The following is a 25920-nucleotide window of genomic DNA, read 5'->3' as shown; positions in this document are numbered from 1 at the left end:
TTGAAGCAATGAGAATGTGGAGCTTTCTGCTCCTTCCCTTGCTTTTCAAGTTTATAGGAAGAAGGGCAGGGTAACAAGTCAGGCAAACCCCCTTCCAAACCTGGCTTGGTCTCTGACAAAAAGCAGTTCCATCACTCTGAGAACCCCTGGCATTGCAAGACTGATGCCAACCCATTGAGAGGCAGACTGCCCCTGAGCCAGCCACCAGGACTTGCTCCCCTGCCTTTCAGCCTGGCACCGCTGGCTCCTGCCCACCCCAGCCAACAGTCTCATCTGTGGGGCAGAAATCTTTTTGTTCCCCTGCCCTCTTAAATTCATTTTAAGGTCTACAGATGTTTTTCTGGATACCAACAATGACAAAAATACTTAAAATTCCTAACTGGAAAATATCCTTTACCTCCTGCTTTGCACGATTTTCCCACTGTGCCCTTATCTACTTTCCTAACCATTGCATACAATGTTTTCAGCAAATAGAAAGGATATTAGGGCAGACAAATGGTGTTTACCCAGCAGCTCAGCAAAGGTGTTTCTGGCACCAATTCACAAGTTGCAAAAATTACTTATACTGAAAGGGACAAGGAGTGTCTTTTTGTGTGCAGGGTGCTGTACAAACAGTGAGGTCCTGGTCTCTGACTGGCTCTCTGTGGCATTACCACAAACAATACTAATTCTTAAATACCTGCCTGGCTCTAAGCACTTAAGTAAATAATTGTGTTGATTGTTGTAGGACTGTTCACATGCATAAAACTAAGCATATATTCAAATATGTTGTGAAATCAGGGGCTGGGGGAATTTTGCACGCAAGGCATTTCTAAATGATTGCTATAGATGAACTTACTTGTTAAGACCAGCTTCAAAAGGAGCTAATGTGTCAATGAGGTTTTGAGGCAGGGCAGGGGAGGGGGGAAAGATTTTTCTTCCAAGACGGATGTAAAGGTTTTCTTGTACTTCAGAGACTCCTCACCAGGCCCATGGTTGCAGACAAGAAAGGCAGCAAGGAAGTCCCCCCAAAAGTGATCTCTCCAAGTCGAATGTGAGAGCAGTGTAAGCTCAGACCTGCAGATAGCCCATGGGGAAATCAGGGGCTTAGTGCTGGGAACTGATGGGGAACAACAACTGAAAGAGCTTTGGTTTTCCTAGGCCGTCGGGAGGTGGCTCATGCTAGGACGCCTGCCAGCTCTGAGCTGATGCTGGGAGCTTTGTCTCCTTTGGGCTGTAGGAACACACTTTGCAGTCGAACTGATCTGAGAGATCTTGATAGCAAAAGCAGCTGTCTGCTCGCACTGATGGTTTTGTTCCGTTGTCAAAAGCTGGAGTTAAATCCATGAGTGGGCTGCAGCTTGTTCAAACCCTGAACTCAACACCCTTTGTGCTCCTTTGGCTTTTCCACTGCGGTTCATGGGATATCTCCTTCCTGAGGAAAGGGCTAGGTGTAATAAAAGCCGCCCGGGCGAGCACTCGCAGGTCTCCTCTGATGCCTCCCCAGTGCTGGAGAGACAGAAGTGGAGAGCTGCAGCCTGCCTCGGAGTGGTGAGGAGAGGGGAATAAGGAGGAAGGGCAGGGTATGGAAATGAAACGCCCCAGTGCTGCTGTGGCCAGGCTGCATCCTGAGCGAGCAGGTATGCGGGTGGGAAGGGACACCTGTGCAGTACCTGTGCTGTGTGTGGGGATAAGGCCAACGCAGGCAACGTAAAGCTGTGCACATGCTGTGCAGCACGAGGGCTGCGTGCAGTGGGAGGCCCCAGCCTCAGCCTTCAACGGTGCCTGCTGCACTGCTCTCAGATGTGTGGATGGGCAGATGGCATCCATAAGGGCACCCATCATCAGGCAGCAGCAGAAGTGCCCCTCAAAGTGCACATGCCAGCGGCTGCCTCTGATTTTGTGCTGACCTGAGAGATGAAGCAGCCACAAATTCCTGATTCTCTTGAAATTAGAGACAGAGGTAGGATCAGAACTAGAACCAAGACCAACCGAGAGGTTTTCCCCCTCCTGGGAGGCAGGAGCTGTGTGGTGCTCCACGTTTGTGAGTGCACAGCAATGGCTGGTGTGAGTGGAACTATTTCCAGAGGACCTAGTGGCACACTGGGCACAAGAAAGGCTGGTGTCCATGAAAGCCTTGCTTTTCCAGTTGGTGTCTGAAAATTGTGACTAGAGGTGACACAAGGGCTGCCTTCAGAACGGTTGTGCTCAGGGAATCAGAGCCTGCAGAGGAGGTAGCCTTCAAGCAGCATTCAGATGTTTTACAGCAACAATCTTCTTTAAGAACTTGCAGCTGGAGGTGTGATAGCGCCGGCAAAGACACAGCTGTGGCTAGGAAAGCAGAATGCTCTTCAGGAGCTACCTGCGGTCAGTGCTAGCACCGACTGCCCCTTGCTACGGACCCGGGGCAGGAGGCCGGGCTGGTCTCCTCCTGCCGAGCCCCAGCCGCGGTGGGTGACAGGGCGGGTCGGTGACAACAGCAGCGTGGCTGGCCGCGAGTACCCCACTCCGGCCGGGCTCCGCGGCGATCGGGAGCCGCGGGAGGCTCCTCCTCCGCCCCGGCCCCGCAAACAGCACAGCCGTGCAGGCGCTGGGACCCCTCCGAGGGCTGCCGCTGTCAGACGCCACGGCCTCAGGCGTGCGGTAGGTGTGAGGCGGGCCGGCCGCCCCGACGGCGGGCAGCGCAGGGACAGGCCCGGCGTGCTGCTAGGGGCCGGAGGTGCCGGTGACAGGCTGCCGGGCAGGGGGGCGGAGGGGCTGGCTGTTGCGGGCTCGCTACCGGGGAAGCAACAGGTCAGATGAACCCATTAAAATTCGCCGCGCCGTCTATCGCGCTGCGTGTGCCGGCGGAACGCACCGCTCTGTTCCGCACCCACGCGGGAAGCGCGGCGGGGAGGGGGTGGGCGCGCCTGGTGCGCAGCGCGGAGTGCGGAGCCGCCGCCCCGCTCCGCTCTGTTCCGCGGGCATGCGCGCCTCCCTCGCACATGCTCACTGCGCCCGCAGCGGGCGCGCACACTCCGCAGCGCTGCGGCTCCGCGCTGCGCCTCCGGTGAGTAGGGGCTTGGGGGGTACGGCCTCGGAGCAGCTTCTCTCCGCGCCCGCGGAAGAGACCGGCGGCAGCGAAGTCCCAAGCGGAGCTTTGCCTGCCCGCGGCGGGCCCGAAGTGTGAAACTGTGTCTGTGTGTGGTGCGCGGTGCGTGGGCGCGGAGCTTTCCCGCGGAACCCGTCGGGGGCTGGCGGCGGTGGAGTAGCGCCGTGACCTCCCTCCACGGGCGCGGAGCAGCTCTAGGCGCGGTGTGCTGCTTTCCGTGGCGCTGGGGTCCTGCCTGCGGCGTTGCGATCGGGAATTAGCCGCGGGAGTTAATTGTCGCTCAGCGTTTGGGTTTACCTTAAAGCTAAGCTGCGGTCGGTAACCGCTTTAAAAAGCGAGGCGTGCTTTGAACCGACACGCGTGAAGGCTCTTCCGCGGCTGCACGCGTGAGGGAAACCTGTGCCGTGATTTGTGCAGTTTCAGTGAACTTTTCCTGCGCGTTTAATCCTGCTCGAGCGCTGTGAACGGCCTCTGAAGGCAATGCGTTGTGCACAACCACTCTTCCAGACACTTCCAGTACCGATCTGTGCCGTTCTATCACATTGTGATTGTTCGAATACCTGTGGCTGACCAATAAAGGCTTTATTCGTCTGCAGCAAATCTACCAACACAAGTTTCGTTCGGCGTGGGATCAGAGTCACCCATCCCTTAGTGCGGTTGCAGGCAGCGGCAGGAGGGGTTTAAAGTTCGGTCCTTCTTGCGCACTGTACTCATTTGTTGAGAGTTCCTTTTCTCTGCAGTGCCATTCATAGAAGAATCACACCACCACCACCCCCAGCCCCTCACCCCCCAGTACTTGAGGAGAGTTGTCTAAAGTCTGTCTGCCTGCTCTTGTGCATCAGGGCAGCCTAGCTCCCAGAAGCTGGCACGAATTTAGCTTAGCCGTGCTGCGTTTAATGCTCCCTAGGTCGTTCCACATGTCAGGCGTTACATTGTTTTGTGTTACTCGTTGCTACATACAGGATAAATTCCTGCTCATCCTTTGTGACACCAATAAACCTTTTCTATTCTCCAGCAAAGCTGATTTTGTTGTTTCTACTTTGAAAATGAAGGCATGGTGTGGCCTCTAACGTTGCACATGCAGGTAGGAAAGACTTGCAGCACAAATGCCTTGAAAATAATCAGTGCTTGCAGCTTTGGAAACACTCCAGAAGCTTTTCCAGCATGTTTTGAAAATTCCCTTGAAGTGTCAGGGCAGCTGATAATTTGATTTAATTATTCTAATTTATAGCTCTTAGTAACAATTTTAAAAAAATCTTTAAGTGTGATGCAAATTCAGCTGTGAAGTTACCGAGCCAAGCTGCCCGTGCGGTGCTCCTGCCTCCTTGACTCCCCCATCAACAGGTCAGAACATTCGGGTAAACAAGGAGTGGTTTGCTCTTTTGGGTTGAGGCTCGTCGACTTGCTTTGTTTTGCTCACTCCCCTAAAATACTACGTAGGGGCTCCATTCCCGTGACTCGCTCATCTTGTCACCATTACTGGGTTGAAGTGCTCGAAATAGGTTTCTGTTTCAAATGCCTCACAACCTTGGCACTCTTAAATTTCTTTAGGAAAGCTTCATTAGGGAGAAATAAAAATATTGGTGATCATTCCCTCCCCAGCAGTAAGTCCCATGTTCAGCCAGACCGTGTGTGGATATACAAAGGAATTAAACTCGGGTGTCCAGACGAAGACCGTGGTCTTAGAGAGAGTGTCGCTTAAAGACTCTCGTGTGTCGCCGTGGTGTTGCACGAAGCTGTCTGGCAGCTAGATTTGCCTGACAACGCAATCATTTCCCTATTAACCCCGCAGAAATGTGCTGCATGTTCAACCTCGGTGCCGCAAGGCATCGTACGGAAGGCTGGGGCTGCTTTTGCCTGTCTGTGTACGTACAAAGAAAACAATTAGAGAAGTTAGTAATTTTCTGCTGTCTTCCCAATTGTTATTTATGAAGCGCAGCAGTGAAACAGCTCTTCTGAAATCAGCTATAATTCTCCTCAGGAAGATTTGTTTCTTCTGTGCCAGATTTTGCAGCAACCAGATGGCTTTAAGGTGTCTCCGAGTGGAGAACAAGCAAGAACAGTGCTGAAGACTAATTATTCCTTGCAGTAAATTGCTTTTGCAGTAAATTCACAGGTTGTTAGGCTTAATCTGTGGAAATGATTGTTAAGATTACTCGTACGGTGAAAAATGCCTTTCATTTGTGTGTGTGTGAGAAAGCTAGCAGGAGATTTTAGAATGCTAAGAAAATATTTTTGAGTTATTTTTGCCTGGCTGGGGTAACTTTTATTAGGGACAAACTGTTAAATGAAGTTGTGAATTCAAATCCTTGTCTTAAACCGTGGAATGCTGCAGTTTTAATGTGAAGATTTAAAATCCATCCCGTGAAGTGGAGGGGTCGTTTGGCGGCTGGAGCAGGGGAGTCTGGCACTGCTGTTTGCAGCCTGCAGTTGCCGTATGCATGTGCAGCGTTCATGGCAATGCAATATAAACTTGATTACTCCGTGGTGTGGTCTCCTGGACTAACAACCAGGCTCTTTTCATTAAATTTCACATTGTGTTACAGGGGACAGAGGAATATTTATCCTAAGAAAAAATGCGTTCAGAGCTATAAGCAAGAGTGAAAACAAAAGTAAAGCTGTTTAGATTTGAGATGCATCCTCCTTTCAGTACATTCGTTTAGTCAAAAGTGCAGGAGTCTTAATATATTTACTAAAAAACATATAGCTGCTCAAACCTCTTGGCATAATATTCATCTTTGATGTGAACAGGCAGAGCTCAGCAAATCTCTTTTCCTCCGAAAACCCAGAAAGACCATCCTGGTTGGAACTGTTTCTTAAGGGGTCTCGTCAGAAAACAATTCTTCATGGCAGTCTAATTCTTAAAACAATTGACCTTTATTTGCAGATCTTAACTCAAGTAATGATGTTTAACAAACACCCTATTTTAATTAGGTGCAGATAAGCCCCTCAATTAGGATGCAAATAATTGCTCATCTCGGCTGGGTCGATTGGGGCCTGGAGGTGTTGCCCTTGGCAGGTAGATTTGGTGCTGCCAGAGCACTGAGGCAGGAGAAAGCAGGAATAAGGATTTAGGACTATGCAGTCATCTCGCAAAATGTTGTTTGATCCCAATGTACAAAACCTGATCCAACTCTCATCAGCAGGCTGTTCAGTTGCTCTCGATTTACAGCTGCAAGAGGTGTGAAAGGAAAATTGGATCCAAATTAGTGGTTACTATGAGATGGTTCCAGTGAGTGTGTCACAGAAAGAGTATTTAATGAAAAATAGTCAAACCCTTTTCCGCTCTGTCTCTCTGCTCAGGCTTTGATTATGTATTGGAATTGTTTTAAAGGTGAAAGAAAGGAGATGGGAAAGATTACAGAGGCATAATCCTTCCCCTCTGAAATTATTTGTCTGCAGCTGCTGAAGCCCTGGCGTTAGGAGTCCCATATAAACATGTTTGTTTAGCAGCAGCGTTATCTGTGAGTTTGCACATGGCTCATTAACATGGAGAGAATACTTTTTTGTTTAATAGTGTGTGGAGCTGCCAGAGGTCAGAGGAGGTTGTTTGCCTGAAGTCGAGATGGCATCTTGGCTTTGCTCTCGCTCTGTTGGTCACCTCTGCTGCGTCCGGGAAGTTCTTGGTTTGTGGCATGTGAAGGTGTTTGCCTCCTGTCTATGCCCAGGGGCTCTGCGCGAAGCCAGGAGCCTGCTGTAGGGCTGTGGTAAGGCTTGTGGGGAGTTCTGAGGAAGGTTTGTTCTAACTTCTGGAGGATAGTTTTAGTTGGGGGTTGATAAAAGGAAAGCCGCTTGGAAAGGGAGGAGTGGCAGGGGAGAGGGGAGCCTGGGACGGTGCTGTTGTGGTGCCCACAAAAGCGCGGGGCTATGGAGTTTATAGAGCTGGGCTGGAAACCTCTGTGCCTGGTGGTGTCGCTGAGCTGAGACTCAGGAGGAGAAGTGGCACCTCCGTCTGCAGCAGACAGAGCAGGAAAGGGCCCCTGGTCTGGACAAAGCTCGCAGGGCACTCTCTGCGGAGTAGAAACGCGTTTCGATGTGTTCAACTGCATCAGCCACGCTGGAAATACCTTGGAGAGGAGCAATCCCAGCCTGGGGTTTAAAACGGTTACTTGCGATGGTTTGCTATGCTTTGCGTATCCAAGCTGAGGGGCAGCTGTGCCCCGGGCTGCAGCGCTGGGGGGCAGCTGTGCCCACTCTCAGGTGCACAACTGCATGTTTTAATTTCAGCTCCTCAAAAATGCTTCTCGAGGTTTCCAACAAGTTGGTGAATTTCTGCAGCCCAGTTTAGGTGGGGGAGGCCTTTTTGGATTGGTTTTGGTTTTGCCTGTCTCTTTTTTTGCCTCAAAGGGAGAAGATCACTTTAATGCCCTTTAGAAAATAATAGAAAATTGACTTCCACGATTTTTATCAAGCAAGGGCCCACTGGTAGATAATTACCAGAAGACATCAAATAAAAGAGCTTTAGCCAGAGGTGAAAGTGGCCTTGGAAGATGCAAAGGGAGCAAAGCGCTCTGCAGATGTGCTGCTTTTTAAAAGCATAGAAGCGAAAATAGAAGAGATTTTAAACAAATAAACTGAACTTGTGCATTGGCTCTGAGTTGTAACTGAAGTACACCGAGGCCTGGATATTGTTTTTAAAAGCCAGCAAAACAGCTATTTCTGAAAAATAGTAGGTTCCCTCAGGAGGGGAGGGAGAGAAGAAAACTCAGTGTTGTGCTGGGGGGAATGTCTGGGGCAGGGCTTGCTGCTTTGAATTCTTTTCAGCAAGTACTTACTCACTTCTGTATTTTTAAGAAATTATGTGGACAGCAATTTTGTTTCTTTACCAAGGCAGTGAAATCACCAAGAATCTTTTTTATAATTTGAAAGGAATGTGAAAAGAATGAAGTAGTTAAACCTAAGTGTATTAGATCATGCGCCTTAAATGCACAAATAAGCATAACGGCAATCGCAGAACCCAGCGTTAAAACCACCAGGAAAACTCACCCACAGACCCTAATGGCTCCAAGGGAATGACCTCAGCCATTGTGAAATTTGTGCCTAGCTGTTGACTGACATTTTTTTTTTTGTGGAGGCAGTGCCTGTTTCCTTGGGGGGGGTGGTGCGGGTGGTGTTTGAAAGACCACTTGGGGATTGCAGCTGATTTTATTTTGTTGTTGTTGTCACTGCCAGGTTTGAGAACAAAGACTGAAAGCGGGATTGAGGCTGGGAGAGCCTGGGTAGGGTCTGGGCCTCGACAGTCTGAAAAGCAGGCGAAGGGTTTGTTAGTGATGGGCAGAGAATGGTAGGAATGGATTGAAGTTTTGAGTTTCAGATGTTAGAAGCTTCCTTGACGGTAGCCCATTACAAGCTTATTCCCAGCTGGTTTCCTCTTAGGGAAACAAAGGTTTAAAGGATTCAGTTTCCAACCTGAGAACTCTTCTAGTCTGTCTTTGCGGGAGTGCTGCGTGAAGTGCAGCGTCCTGAAGCTCCCCACAGCTTTTGGGGAGGAAATGAATGCACGGCAGAGCCTCAACTTGCCTTCGCCGCAGCACCGCTTCCTAAGTCAGGAAAATGGAAGTCCTGAAGGATTTCAGCAATGACAGATTTCTTTGGGAATGTTTTTAAATGGAGCAGTAGTGCACCCTGGAAGTCCTGGCACAGCCAAGTCGTGCTGCAGAGTTTCTCTCTGCTGTCTGTTTCTGGCGGTGGGCTCCTCCTTTTCTGAGTTGCAGTAATTAAGGAGCATCCAGATTTAATTGTCCCTTCTTAGATATGCAGAAGGCAAATGAGTAACTTGATGCCGTTTGGTGGCTAAGTTCAGGCTCATGGTGCAGAAATGTCCGTTTGCCATCCTGGCTTTGGGGAGGGAAAACAGCCCCGCTAAGTAAATAAATAGAAGCCCTAAATAAACAGAACCATTTAATACTGGTCAGCCTAGCTAGTACCTGGTCAACCCGCGGAGAGCTGATGCCTCTCTCTGCTGGAAAGGGCAGGCTTTGGGGAGAAACCGAAGTGGGGCAGGAGAGCCTGGGACTCCCAGACAAAGACAAGGGGACCTGGGGGAAGCGTTTTTAACTCAGCAAATGCCTTAAAAACTGGAAATTAGTCTAGGATTACTCAGGCACCCATAAGAAACAGTGAGAGGAAAGTGGAGCAGGCATCTGATTCCTTTTTTATTGTTGTTTTTTAGCTCGGTTGGGTAAGCAGAGCAGTGCGGGGGCCTCAGTAACTTACAGCTCGGTCTGTGCACCAGCAGAGGTTCATCAGCTCTCCTAAAGGCAACTTCTGTGTCTATTGCAAATTCTGACTTTTGACGACAGGTTCGCTTCAGCTTTTCACTGTGTAACTGTCCTACGGCAGCTTGGGAAGAGCTTTGATCAGCTTTAAACAGTCACTGTCTGATGAATCTTCGTTAGTCGAAATGTACTCAGAGAACACTGTCGGTAGATGCTGGCAATCTGCACTGGAGTTTTGTAGATGGGAAGCTTGTAGTTTGCAGAAAGAAAACTCGAGAGCTGCAGCTTTGTAGGCAGACTGCAGTGCTGCTACGCCAATTTGTCACCCACTCCCTACACGCACAGCCCCGATTTCTGTGGCTGAAACAGCTCAAAAGTTTGTTTGCAATTGGGCAATACTTTTTCTTTGAAAAAGATTGCTTTTCTACCCTTTCACAAGTGAAAAGCACCACTGTGAAGTGTGACTTCTTGCAGCAAAACACTCACCTGCTCTTCACTTCCAAAAACTCCTTTTGGAATTTTTCTTTAGCATGTGGACTTTAGGGGTTTGTTTTTTGTTGGGTGGGTGGGTTGGTTGGGTTTTTTGTTGGTAAGAGCTTGTTTTGTTAGCTTATATTTGGTAGGTGTTAAGTAAATTGGAGCTACTTCTCTCGACTGAGATATGAGTTAGGAGTGAGTCATCCTCCACGCTTGTAGCACTGCGTGCGGGGCAGCTGTGTGCACACTCTTGGGTGCACAATCTCTTTGAGGAACATTTTCAAGAAGCTCAAACAATGTTTCCAACAAGTCAGCGAATTGCTGCAGCCCCCTTTGGGGGGGGGGGCCTCTTTGGGTTGGGTTTCTGTGGGGTGTTTTTGCCTCAAAGGGAGAAGATAGTTTAAATTTCCTTTAGAATAGAAAATTGACTTGTGTGATTTTTATCAAGGGAGGGCCACTGGTAGGTAATGGCCAAAAGGCATTGAATAAAAGGAGCATCAGCAGAGAGATGCAGTCCTGCTGCCAGGCAGTTCCCACTCTTCACCCAAATGGGCTTGGCCCACGTTGAGAGGGAGCAGTTTGAAATCTTTGGTACGCGTTGCACAGGTGCGTTTAAAAAGATCTCATTGCAGCCACAGTCAGTGCAGGTCCAGCTGAGCTCCTCGGTGCTGAGCCTTGTGGACGGGGAGCAGGAGCTGCTGTGCTTCTGTGCTGTCTGCACTCGCAGGCCCTGCTTGCAACTTGGCAAATGTTTCAGCAGCAGCTGGCAAAAAGACAAACCCAAACCGGCTGGGGAGCCAGGACAGGACCCTACAGCAAGAGTGGATGTAACCCCCTGCACCGAAAGCACTTGGCCACACTGGTGCCAAGGCCTTGGAGTACCATCTCTGGCATGATCCCTCTGTTAGTGGAGTTGGGAGACTAGCAGGAAAATAAGGCAGGCACCAATTATTTATCAGATGAATTATCCAGATCCTCATCGTGGTTAGCCTGTTGTGTAAATATCTGCTTTAGAGGAGCCTTGGGTTTCATAGAACTCAGTTAGCTCTGTATGAAAGGCAGGCTTGGGTCTCTGACCCAAAACACTTAATGGTTCAGCAATGTGAATAAGTGACTCTGGGAGGCAATGCAAGGAACTTTTTGCATGGAAGCTTTGACAGATCTCTGCCTCTCTTCCAGAAGGCTTTGCCCTCCTCAGTGTCTCTGCACCTGAACATCTGAAGCTGTGGTTAGAAGGAAGCCACATTCTGCCTGTTACCTGCGATCTCGTTTTGCTTCCTGTTCAGTGCAGCAGATGAGTGTAGTCTGGGGCAGAGAAGTGGGTGGGGAGGAGCACCTGGAACCAGCTGAGGCTGCTGTAAAATACTCGAAGGGCCGCAGAAAGCTTCTGTGCTAGATTAGCTTTGAGACACCATTTACACCCCCTGCAAAGCAGGGATGGGGAGTGGAGACCAGTGTGATTTTGAGATGGAGGTAAGAAAGGATGCTGCTGCTCAGGGGCAGATGCGCTGCCGTTGGGGCCTGGCACTTTCCTTCCCGTTCGCCGGTGCTGCGCCTCCCCCGCTCCCTCCTGCCACAAATCAGGATTATTCAATCACAGCGGTGGTTTCGCCGTGTCTGTGGCGGCGTGGGATGGTTGCTTAATGATGCACAGAAGCACTGTGCCCTGCTTTAGGACAGGAAGTGGAAAGGGAATATTGTTTTGAACTTGAACTTTGAGAGCAGACAGAAAGTAATTATCAGAGCTGGGAGTCCCCCGGGGGAGGCAGGGGAGCGCTGCGCTGTGCTCGGCAGAAGCGCTCTGGGATCTTCACTACTTACCAGGGTTTAATGCTTGGGGTTTGCATTTCTGCTCTGCGATCGATCCTGCGCTCCTCAGTTTTTGCCTTGGCAAACAGAGGAAGAAACAATTGTATGTGGACTTCATGTGCTGCGTTTAGAGACAGACTCCCTGCTGCCCCCGCCCCGTGCTGCGGAGGCAGGGCTCTTAAATGTCTGTCTTGGTCCTGGTGTTACTTTCAGTTGTGAAATGAACTCTTTCACTGCCTGGGTTACTTAATGGACCTATTGTAACACGGAGACTTGACCTAATGGATGATTAAGAGCACATAATTGTGTGTGAAGCCAGTCATGAGCCAGTTGTGTCTGATTTAGTATTAACTCTAAACTATGGAAGTTTATCAGTCTTGTAAAGTAGCAAACAGCGCTGAAACCGCACGTAGTTGCGAAGGTGACATTTTGAGTAGCACCTTTTAAACGGCATTTTTGTTGAAATTTTACTGACTGCCTTCTAGAAAAGAACAAAAAAAGGCAAAGCTCTGCCGCCACCGAATGTGCTGCTTTATGTTGGCAGCCTTTGACCTCAGTAAGCTCCCGAAGCTCTCGGGGATGGTTTTTGCTCTGCTCTGGATGCTACTTTGCAAGTTCTTCAACAAAAATACTGTTCCCTATCCACTTAGATAATTGAACAAAGCAGGGAAAGGATGTTTTTGCAAACGTTTTGAAGGTGACACTTCTACCTGTGGTAGGTGCACGGCGTTTTATGCTTAGAAAGCAATGGTTCTGGAGTGCTAAAAGTATCCTAATTGTCAAAGCAAAAGTCTGTTAATTGTCAAAATATAATTAAATGCACCTTCTCTGTGATGATGCCTCCTTGGTCAGGTTTATGAGACTAATCTTACATCCACACAGTTGTGGGATTCTTTGTGGTAAAGTTTTAAAGGCAGTGAAATTAAGTCATTTTAGAAGGAAAATTGTGTGATGATTTATTGTCACGGAGCAGGCAAAGCTCCTCCAGAGATTTTAATATCTTCCACCTGGTACAGAAACGAAACGAAAATATTCTTTAGCTGGTGACTAATTTGTCACTAATACCCAGGGGTCCCTTCATTACAATGCAAGGATGTCAGCTTCAGGAGAAACGTGCAGTGAGAAAACTGAGTGCAGCTTCCTGTGCAGTCACTTGGAAAAGGGAGACACATAAAGGGCTGGAAAGCAGCCGCAGTGGTGTGAAGGAAGGCTCTAAAGCTATCAATCAAGGTAAAGTGGTCGTGGAAGGATTTTACCTGCAGGCTTCAGTGGAATTCATTAGGACATGTTGGAGGAGGAAAGTCACTCGATACTCCTCCAGAGGAGGAGCTCTGACACGCAGCAGTACCCAGGCTGAGCTCTCCTCCATACTGCACGTACTGCATCCTGGTAACGCTGAGGAGGAGCTGGATCGTTGGCAGTCATGCTCCCATGCTCTCTTACTTTATCACAGTGCTTAATGAGCTGGGTCTAAGACTTGCAGTCCAGATGAAAATGCTCCTGACAGCTCAAGCCTGACGACGATTGCAGCGTGCTGCCACAGCAGCGCCTCTGCTCGTCTCCCCGGTGGTCAAGACACCTCTGTAATGTCATTGCTTTGCCTTTTGCTGCCATAATAAAGCTTTAGTTTCACTCCTGTCCTTCCACTCCTGCAGGTTCCCCACTGCTCAGTTAGTATGAGGAGAAGGAGCTTGAGCCATTGTAACACCAGGAGACTGGAAGGGGTATTTTGTTCTCCCTCCCTTAGGACACCAGTTCTGCACTTGGATGGTGTACAGGTAGGCACAGCAAAGCATCTTGGATTGAGGGCATCTGCTTATGGCCAGCCTTAGAAAAATGTGGAGTAGCCAATTGGCACTGGCAGCAAAGTGTCCACCTGTGGAAGCAGCCTCTGCTGTCCATCTTACTGCTACACGAGTCTCATCCACTGGTCTGGTTTCTGCTGCAGAAGTGGGTGCTCTTGAATGGAGCAGGCATTGCTATCCTGTGCCCCTGTGACAGCAGCAACCTAACTGCTTGAGGCCCTTCTGGTTTACTCTTCCCCTACTCCTTTGTACAACTCAGAGTCAGTAGTAGGTGTCTGTGACAGGAGAAATGATTCAGTGGAGTTAGAGCTTTGGGAAGGAGGAGGCAGCACTGTTCCAAACAAGGTCCGTGTTAGGAACAAGGCACAGCACAGTTTTGTGGTGAAAGTGTTTATGGAGCAGGGGAACCTCTGGCAGGTCCTGCAGACTCTAGGCCATGGTAGTTCCATCCTCTGCTTCTTGCTGGAGAGTAAGATTTAATCTCAGCTATTCTACAGTTAGTTGGAGGAGGATTTTCTGTCTGCCAGAAGCAGGTTATTGGAGTGCAGACTTTGCTTTTTTCCTTGCCGTTTCAGTGCATTCAGTCAGAGCACTGAGGTGAGTGGGAACAGTTTGTCTGTGTGCTGCTGCCACGTGAGCCCTCTCAGCTCCTCTCCCCCTCCCCACGCAGCAGGTTGCTTAAGGGGTGGATTATTTTAATTTGGTAATCTAACTGCAGTGGCACAGTGGCTGTCAGAATGGACTGCTGCTTCCAAGAGACTACCTGAATGAGGGACAGGATTTTTCCATCAGAATCTTACCTTTGCTAGATCTGCTCTCTTGAGAGTGGTTTTTGTTGTTGTTGGGTTTTTTGGAGCTCTTTTGTTTGGTTGGGTTTGGTTTTTAGTTGCTTCTACTTTCTGGACGTCTCTGAAGGTGGGAAATGCTGGTGCAGAGGCTTCTCCTCCTGCCTGGCTCTTCAGAGGCCAGGTCATTGTAGGTGTCTGGGGTTTAGTTTTTTTGCATGTGTTCTCTGAATGTTCCTGTCAGCAGCACAGAAACAGGTGAGATGATCTTGCCATCAGGTGAGATGGTCTTGCCACACTCTGACCTTCGTTGTGTGTTCAGGGCTTAACATTTAAAATTGCATTCAGGTCTTGTACTTCAGAGCTCTTCAAGCCATTGACCTGAAGCTTGTGTGCCATCGTTCCTCTACCTGATTTACCTTGCAGAGGAAAATCTGTGCTCAGAATGTTGCCATTCCTGATGGTGTTGGCAGCTCAATGCCTAGGAAGATCCTGGAGTGTGCAGGGAAGAGTTTGAGAAGGGCAAAGGATGCTGTTGTCAGTGGGAGCAGGTTTACTCTAGAAAGAGGCCTTGCCAAAGATAAGCGAAGTGGTTCTGGTGCTGCCACGGATGAAGGTGGCAAGTGCTCCATTAGCGAGCTAACGTATTCTTGGGCTTCTTTCTTCTCCTTGAGAGCCAGGAAGCAAGTTATGAAAGTCTTGTGAGCAGCAGTCAGCCCAAGAGAGAGCTCTGTGGAACCATTTTTATGCTTAACCTGCCAAGCCAAAGCCTTGCCCCAAGTATTGTCTGCCACTGCACACAGAAGCTGCCCATTTGTCACTGATCAGTCAGTGGTGCTTAACTGCGCAGCGAACAGAGCCAACCAGGCTTGTGTTGTCCTGCCTGCAGCCAGTTCTCATGTTCAACACCTCAAACAGAGCTTGGTTTGAAAAGCAGCCCAGCAAGGTGCTGCCTCCACCAGCAGACATACTCTTGGTGGCCCAGATGTCTCCTGAATGGGAAGGTTTTGCACTGCCAGCACCATGCTCTCTCTCCTTCCTCAGGTGGGTGCTGGCTGCACTAGTGCAGATACCATTAGTGGAGGAAGCTGCATGGGAGCTGCTGTCTTGTGGCCCCTGCAATGTAAAATTCTGTGTTTTTGTGGCATCCACTCTTACAGGTTAGCGCATGCTGGGCCAGAGTCGCTGGCAATGAAGCCCTGAGTTGTGTTGTGAGTTGTTTTGTGCTGCCTCAGATGGTTGCTGCACCCTTTGGATCTTCAGAAGTGTGTTTGGGATTGCAGTCCCCAAATTGAATGTTACTGAAGAAGACATAGCTGGGATGTGACTTATGGAGACGTTTTTCAGATGACCCCAGCAGTCAGTAGTGAGGTGCTTAGAAGCTGCAGAATTGGACGTGCAGAGGGAAGCCATGCAGAGGGTTTAGTTGCCTAAGTCTGACTACTCTGCCCTGCAAGCTGACTGTGTCTAGGCAGGCTTTCTCCTCACATCCTGGCTGCAACTCACACAGTACTTCCCAGCACAGTAAATGTGAAGATTTCCAGGCTCATTTAAGTGCTGTCAAGCAAGGCTTGTGCTCAGTCTTAAGCATTTTTTCACTTCAGTTGGGAAGGCCTGCAGTAATCAGGCTTTGGAAAGGAAGCTGTGCTGTCCTGACACGAGTTTCAAAGAACTATCCCTCCCAGATTGCTCGGAACAGGCTGCTCAGATCTGTTCTGCTAAATGTCAGCCTCCAGTGCTGAAGGTAAAGTCGATTTTCATGTTTGGCTGCAAGCAGGATTCGTGTGGGGGTTATTCTAATTCAAATTTCTTGCCAACTTTCTGTTCTTAGACTGCTGTGAAACCGAGAGTTTGTGTTTTGAGGCAGTGCTTGTGGGGCCATGGCTGCCGGCTCGGCTCTCGTGGACGTACTGAGGGCAGGTTTGATCTCACGATTCTGCCTCTAGATACTGGCGAGTCAGATGAGTGGGTTTTAATTCAAGAGGTAAGCTCAGCTGTCCTGAACATGTGTGACCTCAGAAGAGCAGAACCCTGTGCTTGCTTCTTGAAAAGCTCTCCAGGAAAAAACTTGAGTGGAAGAAAGACCTTGCCAAGCCCTCTACTGCGTGAAAGCAGTCACAGGGACCCTGCAGCCAGCCTCAGCCTCTGTTCACTGACACCAAGCACCAATGAGCAATCTTCCACCAGTCCTTCAGTGCTTTTTAATTCCCTAGTTACAGAGCAGAGCTTTCTGGCTCAGCTTTTAGCTGCATGAGAAGGAGACAGATGATTGGGCTGTGAGCTGGACAGAAAACTAGCTCAGCAATAGAGTTCAGGGGGTTGTACTCAGAGACACAAAGTCAAGACTACAGGGCCAGCTGGTCAAGAGTGTGGGAGCACAGGTAGTGTTCTCTTCTGTCCTCAGGGACCAACCCAGAAAGACTGCTGAGGTGCAGGCATGAGGTAACCTCCCAAGGCAGTTTGATTCCCCTGCAGAGAGGACAGAGCTAAAGTCGATGCTGAGTGGGGACTGCTGATTCAGAGTCTGCACAGGGGTGGTTTATGGGTTAGGTGGGGTGGGCATAGCCCTCAGTGCCATCCTCAATGAATCTGTTAGGAACCATTAAAAGTTAACTGACAAAAGTGGTGCCAACTTCAGCTGCATTGGAGCATTTACTTGTGGTGCTGTGTTTATAGGGAAGTGCAGGTGACTGCTGCCTAGCAGCGGTGTCCTCCAGGCAGGCTCTCACTTGGCTTCAGAGTTGCAGCCACCCTGTGAGCAGTGGGACCCTTGCAGCAGGTGTGGTGGTGAAAGATTGCAGGTATTGGGTCCAGGACTGTGTGAAGCTGCTTGAGAGCTGTATTGACCTCAAAGAAAGTGGCCTCTGCAGGCTGGCTGCACGTTCCTGTCTCCTCCTCTGCCTTGCTGCTGTGGCACATGCTACAAGCCTTGGTGGTCTGGCCCAGAAGAAAATCAGGAGGCAGCCTGCTTTGTTGGTCTGGCTGGAAACAACCTGGGTTTGCTGCAGGAGTCTGCAGGAGCCTGTGGCTGGGCTGGGCAGAGGACAGGGCTGCAGCTTTAGTCTTTGGATTTTTCCAGTGGTTTGAAGCAGGACATGGTTCTGCTGCTGCCCTTTAACTGAGCTGCTGGGCAGCAGCTCAGGACAGGGGTCGGCACATGCGGTGGAGCTAACCTAGCTGCTGTGCATGGATCAGCTTGGTCCTTTTAAGTTCAGGCAGTTTTTTCTTCTTCCCTCTTTTATTTATGCATTTAATATAAAATTCCAACCCCTACCTGGCTTGGAGTTCCAACAGCATATGCCAAGTCCTGTTCTGCTCCTTCACCTGGTTCCCAAGGGCACTTTTGGGTAGATATTTTTGAAATCTGCATTTTAGGCACATTCCAGAGGAGGTTCAGAGCAAGATGTGAAGTTTACTGTGGGTGTGTTTTTTTTCAGGACAGCCAGAGAAGCTGGAGGGAAAGTCAGGCACTGCTTTGTGTATTGAATGGTGAGAATACTTGCCCAGGATGATTTCCTGCAGGCACAGCCTGCATGTGGCATCCTCAGTGGATTTCATTCCCAGCTGAACGTGCTAGAAGTGACTTGCTCACAGCCTAGCACCATGTGAGCAGGCAGTGGTGAGGATCAGGAATCCTTAGCTACTGGGTTTCTGGAGTCGTTGCTGCATTAGCTCCTTTAAGACTTCACTGAACTGAGCCAGAGCACTCCCAGGTTTTCAGCTGTGATTTGCACAGTTGGGAGCTTGTGTTTTAAAGTGGCATTCCCTGCCTTCAGGTGGGGTGGTGGCCCTGCCTGCCTGGCTGCAGTGATTACTGGAGGTAGATTGCAACTGCACAAGGAAAGCTTCTCTCTGACAAAAGCACATTATACCTTGGCTCTTAGTGCTAACCAGCTCAACTTCAATTTCATAGCCTGCTGCCAGCAGCTGCTTGACTAAGGCAGAGCACTCATGATAAATGAAAGCTCAGAAAAGAAAGAAAAGTGGAAACTGTTCCAGCTGGGCGGGAGAGGCAGTTGGAGCATTTCTACCCTGCTTATAAAGCTGCCATCCACATAAACATTTCAAATTACTTCTTCATTTTTAATAATCAGGATCAGACCTTCTGCTATTATTGAGGCAAATGCAAGATATTAGAAACACACAACTTCCTTCGAAGTCCATTAGTTGTTGACTCTTGTCCAAAGTTAAGCATCTGAAGTGTTTGGGGAGAAACTCACCTTTTAGCTTTTGGTTTTCAGGGTTTTGACAACCTCTTTGGATGAAACCCCTGAAATGAGCAGCCCACTCCAGGCTTGGTGTCACTCAGAGGGATGTGAGTTACATCATTTGCTCTTGGAGCTGTGGCTCGTGTATTGTTGGAAGCCCTGCAGCTGATGGGTGCTTGCCCAGACTACCAAGGGGGATCTCAGCTGAATTATCACACAGGCTCCCTGCAGATGGAAGAGATTAATTCTTACAGCACAAAGAGAATGGAGGCTTTGTACTTAGCACCATAGTGTAAGTTCATGCTGAAATGCAGTGCCAGTAACCAACTCCTTTACCAATATCTCCACAGCTCTGATCACTGCTGTGTTCTCACAGCATCCTGATCCCAAAGGATCAAAGAAACGTTGATTTATTTAGCTTTGGGTCCCATCCCCTGTCATTCTCACCCCTTCCCCTTGCTCCCCATGAGCTCAGAAGAGCCAAATATGAGATGAAACCCAGCAGAAGTTGCATGGTCCGCAGCAGGGACGGGCAGATTGCAAAACTACAGAAAAGAGCTTTTGAGCAAGTGGAGATGACAGAAGTGCTGTGGGCACACAGGGCACCAACACTGGAACCTGCTTTGGCCAAAACTCGCTGTTGGCCTGTCTGAGCTGCCAGAAGGTTCTCTGCTGATGATGAGTGGATGAAGGTTAAGAATTAAACACTGCTGTGGCATGCAGCTTTGCTGTCGTGTGGCAGTGTGCCCTGGAGACAGCACTGACCTTCCCCCAGCAAGACAGCCTGAGAGGTGTTGATGTGAGTGTCTGATGAAGCAGGTGTGCAGTGATCAGGGGAGCTGCCAGCAACAGAATCTTCGTGTCCTTTAGCCGAGGAGAGGTGAGGCAATGCTCACAAGGAGCATCGCTGCCCTGCAGACCTCTGTAGGTCCCCCACGTCCTGTTGCACTCTGTAGCCTGTTTCATGAGCAGTTCCTGGGGGCTGCTGGGGTTTTTACCCCAAGGGTTTTCAGAGCTGTAGGCCTGGTTGCTGCTCCTCACCAAAGGCCAACTTCCTTTCCTAGGTCCAGAAATGCTGCTCCTGCCTGAAAAACAGTTTCTTGTTAAAAGAGGACCTCGGGGCTGCTTTAAGTGCCTCTCGATCCCATCTTAGACCAGAGTGATGAAATAGTTACGGGCTGTACAGAGCCCCGAGGGTTTGTCGGAGCTGGCGACTGCTGAGGGACAGGGAATCGATGCCGTGAACAAAAGCCCTGTCAGCAGTTGGAGGGAGTCCTGCTCTGGCCCGGCCCTGCCTCGACGCCGTTTGCGCTGCCGCGGTGCAGTCGCCTCTGGCTGTGCTCTGCTCCCTGCTGCCCGTGACTTTTCGTCACCAGCAAGAGCCAGCGGCTGTGGAAGAGATGACATCTCCCAGAGCACGTTTCTTGGCCTTCCTGGCAAAGGCAGGTCTAGGAACGTGTGCTGCAGAGCTCCTTCCTTGCCAGTGCAGTGGCAGAATCCCACTCGGGTGTCTGCCCTTGCAGACCACGCGTGGGAAAGCTTTGAGAAGAGCAGGAGTGCATCTCTAAAGCTGTTTCCCACTCTGATATCTTCTCCTGCATCCAGCATGGAGTGCAGACCTCCTTTGGACATTTGATCTGTGCTGCTCGTAGAGCTTTTATATACACAGAGGGATTTACTGCTTTGTAATCAAGCTGCTGAGGAAAAACGTTGTCCTTTTGCTCACCAGGGAGGGCTGTAATAAATTGAAATGGTTTCCCATTAGCCTCCTCTACTTAGCTGAACCGCTTAAAATTGCTTTGGACTTTGCCCTTGTCTGACCTCCTCACCTTTGCTCAAACATTTCTGCCTCCAGGACTGCACCACTGCTGGTCCTAGAGCCTTACTTCTGCAGTTAAATTCACTTCAGGCTGGAAGCAGAATGCCAAGGGGGAACCTGCCTGGAGTTAGGTGCTGGGTAGTTTAAAAACCTGACGCATGGCCTCTGTCTCAGGTGGTGTCTGGGCTCAGATGCTGGCAGGGTGAGGAGCTGGCACAGCCTGACTGCACGCCTTGTTCTCAGTCAGCCTGTACGCATCCAGATGAGGATAGGCTGCTTTGTTGGGTTTATTGCTCCTGTGAGGTTTCTGTGGCAATAATGGCTTTAGCAGCTGGCAGAGCTGACAGGAGCAGAGCTCTGAGGCTGGTCTGGGCACAGGACTACATTAAAACAAGTGCACCTAAAGCTCTCTCTTTCTCCTGCCTATTAAATGCAGCCAACACAAGGTGCAGGTTTAAAACTGCTGCTGTCAAATGTCCAGCTCCTGGTTTAGAGCTGGTAGTGCCCTCGTGTGAAATGCACACCCAGGAGTCAGCTGGGCTAAAAGAGAAGGAAAGGCACCAGAGTTAGTGGCTAATTCCTGTGCAGTTCTGGATCATCATTTTTGGTTCTGATGGGAATGGCAGGGCTGCACTTCTTACAGAGCTCCCAGCTCTGGTGTCCTCTGCCTGTTACTTCTCTTTGTACTCAGGTCTTACACTTCTCAAAGGCTCAGAACAAGTACCTCACTGGTGGCTAGAGATGGTTTCAGTGCAACCCTGTCACCTGCAGAGCCTTAGAGAAGGTGCCAGGCTTGTGACAGTGCTAAGCAGTACCTGGTTGAACAGGATTCATTTCAGCAACGTGAGATGCCTGAGGAATGGATAGAGGAAGAGTGACAGAGCTGGGAAGTATTTCAACAATATAAAAGCCTCTTGTTTGCACGTGGAAGCCTGACCAGGCTGACTTGTGTCTGTGCCAGCAAAGCATGCAGGGAGGGCCCAGAGGGATGCTTTGTTGTGGCACCCTTCAGAAACACAGCGACCAAACCCCAAGCTCAAATGGCACTTAGGCAGGTACCTTGCAGCAGCCTTCCTTTATATGAATTAGTAGCTAATGGCAGCCCATTTGATTCAGGTAAGGCTCCAGAACTGTCCTATGAACCCTGCTTGTCCAGGTGTGAAATGTGTTTGCTAAGCAGGGGCTGGCTCTGAGAAGAGCACAAGCTGCCTTTGCTCTCTTGGCTGCCCACCTCTTGGATCTTTTCAGCTGTCTGTGACTATTCCACACTGGTGACAGTAACTGACAGTCTGCATCTGCTAGAGTGAATACAAGGGAACCACAAGCTGGTGGCACAGCTTACCTGGAGCAGGAAACCTTTGGTGTATTGTTGAGCAAAGCTATTATGGCATAACCCAGGGCACTTCGGCATCGGCAGCATCTCTGACCCCGAGGCTTCTTCACTGGGGTGGTTTGTGGGGTCATGTTTGGGGTTTCAGGTGCATTGCTACGGCTTAGGGAACTTCTGCCCAAGAAATGCGATTTAAAATGCTCTGCTGAAGCTTCTGACACCATTTTTGGTTTCTCTACTTGTGTGTCTTGGGCTGTTGGGGTGCCGAGGGCAGTACTGTGAGCAGCTGAGCACAGCAAACACATTCCCTGCTTGTGCAGTTGCTGCTGCACTCCTGCATCCTGGGAGGGGAGCAGATCAAGCAGTGTCTGCCCGGTGAGGCCTGTCTCTGCTCCAAACCAGACTCTGACCTTTTTGCATCTGAAAGTGTGCAAGGATTCATAATCTGTCCCTCTGTATTATTTGTGTGTACATAACCTGCAAGTCATTACAGAAATCCTTGCTGCAGCTCCTTGCCTCTGACTGCCTGGGAGCAGCGCAGAGATCAGAGCGGTCCCAGCGATTGCCAAAGATTCCACGCAAAGCCACCAGGCTTGCAAGAGCTGCTGATGGCGAGAGAATGATCTCTGGCATTTCATAAATCAGCAGCAGCACTAAAATGCTGCTTGGAGATTTGTATCATTAGCAAATTAATCATGGTCAGGAACGCTCCCGGAGCAGTGTTGGATGCGATGCTGTGCGATGTCTTCCTGCCAAATCAGCTGCAGAGAGAGCAGCCTGGGGGATGGGGGTGGAGAGGAGCAGCCGAGCTCAGCTTTCAGGATACCTCAGTGCTGTCCTTGATAGCAGCCTTTGAAATGTTTAAACAAAGCAAGAGTGGAAAGCTTCTTAGCAGCTTGAGTGATGCTGCTGGCAGAATGTGGGGAAGAAATGACTTCTGATTCTGGCATCTTTAGTTTCTGGCCTCACAGGAAGCATCCACAGAAGTTTGCTCAGTTCTCTTCCAAGCCTGTAACATCTCTGCCATCCTCCAGCCCTGGGAGGCAGTCATCAGGCTGCTGTCCTGTAAGGAGGTGCACTGTTTGTAGAGGCCGCACGAGACCCCATTTTGGAGTGAGAACTGACGCTGGAGTTCTGCTCCCCTGCGCACCCCTGTCAAAAGCCGTGGAGCTTTCCTGGCATGGATGCAGAGGTTGGGCGTGGCGGAGGGTGGCTTTGCCAGCCTCGCTGGAATTTCATTTCCACACTCAGTTATTCACAGATCCAGCATACTCATGGTTTTCCCTTGGATTCCCTGAGCTGCAGGTTTGAATTCTGAAACAGATTAGCAGTGCTTCCCAGGCACTGCACTCCGGAATGCCTGCTGGGATTTACATCTGCATCCAGCCAAGGATGGTGTTTGTACCTCTGCTGCTCCCAGCTTATCTCTTCCTGCCTTGAAAAAACAAACATCAATGTGTACCGTGATTTTAAAACAGACGTGTTGGCAGCCTTCAGTAGCTGGGTGCTGCCTGCAGACTCAGTGCTACAGCAGCAGAACAGAACCGCTCTGTCTCTGTGTGCTTGATAAACCGACCTGCATGGAGCCTTTTATTTGGCTGTTCTCTTTGGCTTGCCTTTTTTGTTAACCAAAATTAGGGAGCAGTGCAACTGCCCTCAGCAGCCTGGGGCCAGAGAGTGAGGGTCAGGCACTGCCACATATTAGGCCAGTCCAGAGACCACCACCCTCATTGGTGTGCTGGTGTAAGGCAGATAGCTGCGGGTAAGGGCAAAGCCCACAGAGTGTTTCGAGACAGCTCTTAGATTAGTTCCCTCAGTTCTGCTGTGCCAGTGGGTGCCAGCAAGCGCCAAATTTAGCTGCTCTTTGCTGCTTTGTGCAGCACTGGGCACGTTTCACAGAGCTGAGTAGGAGATCTGCTACATAAACTACTCTGTAAAATAGCCCCGGCTCAGCTGCTGGGTGGGAAAGGTGTGCTCAGCTCCGGGAAAACTCCTAACTCTTGCAGCTCTCAGCATCAGGTGATGGCTTTCGAAGCCTGGAGTGCTGCTACAGGTGTGTGTGTCCGTGTCCCATGCCAAGCACTTGTCCCAAGGCTGGCAGAGTGGTGTGTGGCAGGAGGAAGAGGCTGCCCTTTGTCATCAGATGTTAACTTTTTCCCCGACAAGCCAGAAACCTGAGTTCTTGTGGACAGTCCTGGGACAGAGGGAAGTCCACGGAGGGTGATGTTAGCAGAGACTCACTCTGGCCTTTAGAATGGGACTGAAAGTTGTCTCTTCTCAGGCTGGAAGGGGCAGAGGTTGTGTTTTTCAGTCCTGCTGTGTAACTGCTCAGACTTATCCCAGGCACATGTCCCAAGAACGTTGTCCTCTGTTCTGTCACCCTCTTCTGAGTCTGTGTTGTTTTCCCAGTGCCTTTGTTTCACTCTGCTGGCACCTGCATGAGCACACTAAGGACATCATTCCTAGGTGTTTTTTGGGGGGAGATTCTGGTCCAGTCTGTACTCTGGAGAAACCTTGCAGTTTGGGATCTTTCGTGCACTCATTTACTCTGCACCATCTGTAATGCCCCCTATGAAGCTTCAGGGACTGGGCTAGAAGTGAAAGGTGCAGGACTTGAAGGGGTTGCATGAGCCCCAGTGCTAGTTCGTGAGGAGCTGCACTCAGCAGAGCTGTTTTCTTCACTGGGGCAGCTCAGCTCCACAGTCACACTGCTACTGAGCTGAATGATCTCAGTTGCAGGGCTTCTAAAGACTCGAAATCCCAGCAGCAGGCATGCAAGGCACCCTTTGTGACAGCAGCCAGTGAAGCCAGCAGCTGCCCAGGGGTTAGCAGATTGGTCATGCTCGGTGTGAACCATGGGAGGACATACCCAGCTCCTACTGCTCGAGGGCAAAACAGAGCAGCTGGAGTAGAAGGAGTTACACAGCCAGAGGAGAATCAAAAGGAGAATTCAGCCAGGCAAGAGAGGGGTGCAGGAAGGAGAGATGGCAGTGTGGACCAGGAGCAAACAGGAATGTCTGCATTGTCAGAGGAGAAGGGCTGTGAAGTAGTAAGGAAAGGCCAGAACTGTGCTGGGTTCGTGGCACTTTTAGTGGGTGTAAGGTCACTTTTCTGTCTATGACTTGGGTGTCATTTTCTCCCTCACACCCTGGTGCTGACTTACCTGAGTGCACCACAGTTTGATGGTTTGGGGCTCAGCCTGCTCAGAAGTGGAAAAATGCAGTAATCCCTGCTCTACAGAGAAGGGAAATAAAGGCAAGGAGGTTCAGTGTGAGGTGGCTTTGTAAAACACTCTGGCAAGAGGAAACCTGTGGTGGACACAGAGCTGAATCCAAGTCTCCCTGATGAGAGCCTGAGCCCCTGGACTGTGGCAGCAGATTTGCCGTTTCTGACAATTCCACTGAAAAGTGATTTCTCCCCCCCCTCCCCCCCACTTCTTAATTGCTGTTTTATTGGTGCAAGCACTTGGAGGTGGCTTCCTCAGCAGTTCAGGGAAACTCGTGCAGCACTGTAAGTTGTTGGCACTCAGGGTGAAAAAGCCCTGAAATTAGACACTCTGCTCTGTCCTTTTTAACTTCTCTCGCTAGTGTTACCAGGACCACTGTTTTGGGAAGAGGGAGAAGAGGAGAGCTCTGCCTCCTTCGGCAGCTGAGCACTATGTTCAGAGGTGTTGCACACTGTTGTGTGATTGTTGTGGTTTGCTTTTTTCAGTAGCTCATTGCTGCACACAGTGGGGATCAGCCAGAGCACCTCTGCGTGCTGCTCCAGAGCTGGTCCTATCTGTGCCATCCTTTAGTAGCCAGAGGGAGGAAATGGCTTTGATTCTTCTGTCTGCTGTACAAAAAATGTGTCAGAGATAAAGCGTGCTGGAGGTGGTGAGCTGAAGTTAATCCAGTGTCAGGAAATGCATCAGCTGTTGGAGCAGGCTGGCAGGCTGCACTTCTGGGCTGTGAAGGGCTGAGGGCCTTTGAAGTGCCATGCAGGCAGGAGGAATTTGCCTTGAAGCTAGGAATACTGCAGACCAAATCTGAGTTCTAGGTCTGAGGCAGTCACCTCCTTAGTGGCACACGTAAGCTGCTTCTCGGATTTCCAAGGAGCTAAAGTTGGCTTTGACTTGCAGCTGCATTTCCTGGTCCGTGCAGATGATAGAGCTCTTTCCTTGGATGAACTCCATGACCTCCAGGCCATTTTCTGTGCCTGCGAGAGGATTTCCTCAACTGCCTTGCAACGCCGTAAGTGAAGCAGCCACCTCCCTTGCTGATCCCGGGTCCCGGCACTGTTGTGCTCGCAGCAGTCCCTGCCTGGGCACTGTGCTTGAGCCCACTGCTGGCAGGGGCGAGCGGGGCGCTGGGGCGCCGTGGTGTGAAGCAGCTTCTTGAGAGCTGCTGATCCCCAGGGT

At 50.1% G+C, this 25920-nt stretch overlaps 1 protein-coding gene across 7 annotated transcripts in view; it reads left to right on the top strand.

The window, feature by feature from the left end:
- Positions 1-2457: 2457 nt before the first annotated feature.
- EYA2 (EYA transcriptional coactivator and phosphatase 2) overlaps positions 2458-25920 on the top strand; it is an 81012-nt gene continuing 57549 nt past the window's right edge. The window contains exon 1 of one of the 7 annotated variants that reach the window (XM_064167890.1): positions 2458-2622. Coding sequence is in view for 1 of the 7 variants with exons in the window: in XM_064167884.1 (XP_064023954.1) it covers positions 13342-13352 (11 nt within the window). In the remaining 6 variants the exon portion in view is untranslated. Of the gene's footprint in view, positions 2623-13263; positions 13353-25920 lie in introns of those variants that run through there. The other 6 variants (XM_064167887.1, XM_064167883.1, XM_064167885.1 and 3 more) reach the window with 6 other exon arrangements.

This window comes from Pogoniulus pusillus, chromosome 29, assembly GCF_015220805.1.
Source record: "Pogoniulus pusillus isolate bPogPus1 chromosome 29, bPogPus1.pri, whole genome shotgun sequence".
In the NCBI taxonomy this organism is placed as follows: domain Eukaryota; kingdom Metazoa; phylum Chordata; class Aves; order Piciformes; family Lybiidae; genus Pogoniulus; species Pogoniulus pusillus.
Note: the sequence above shows the minus strand (reverse complement) of the source record. Positions and strands in the feature narration are given on the sequence as shown.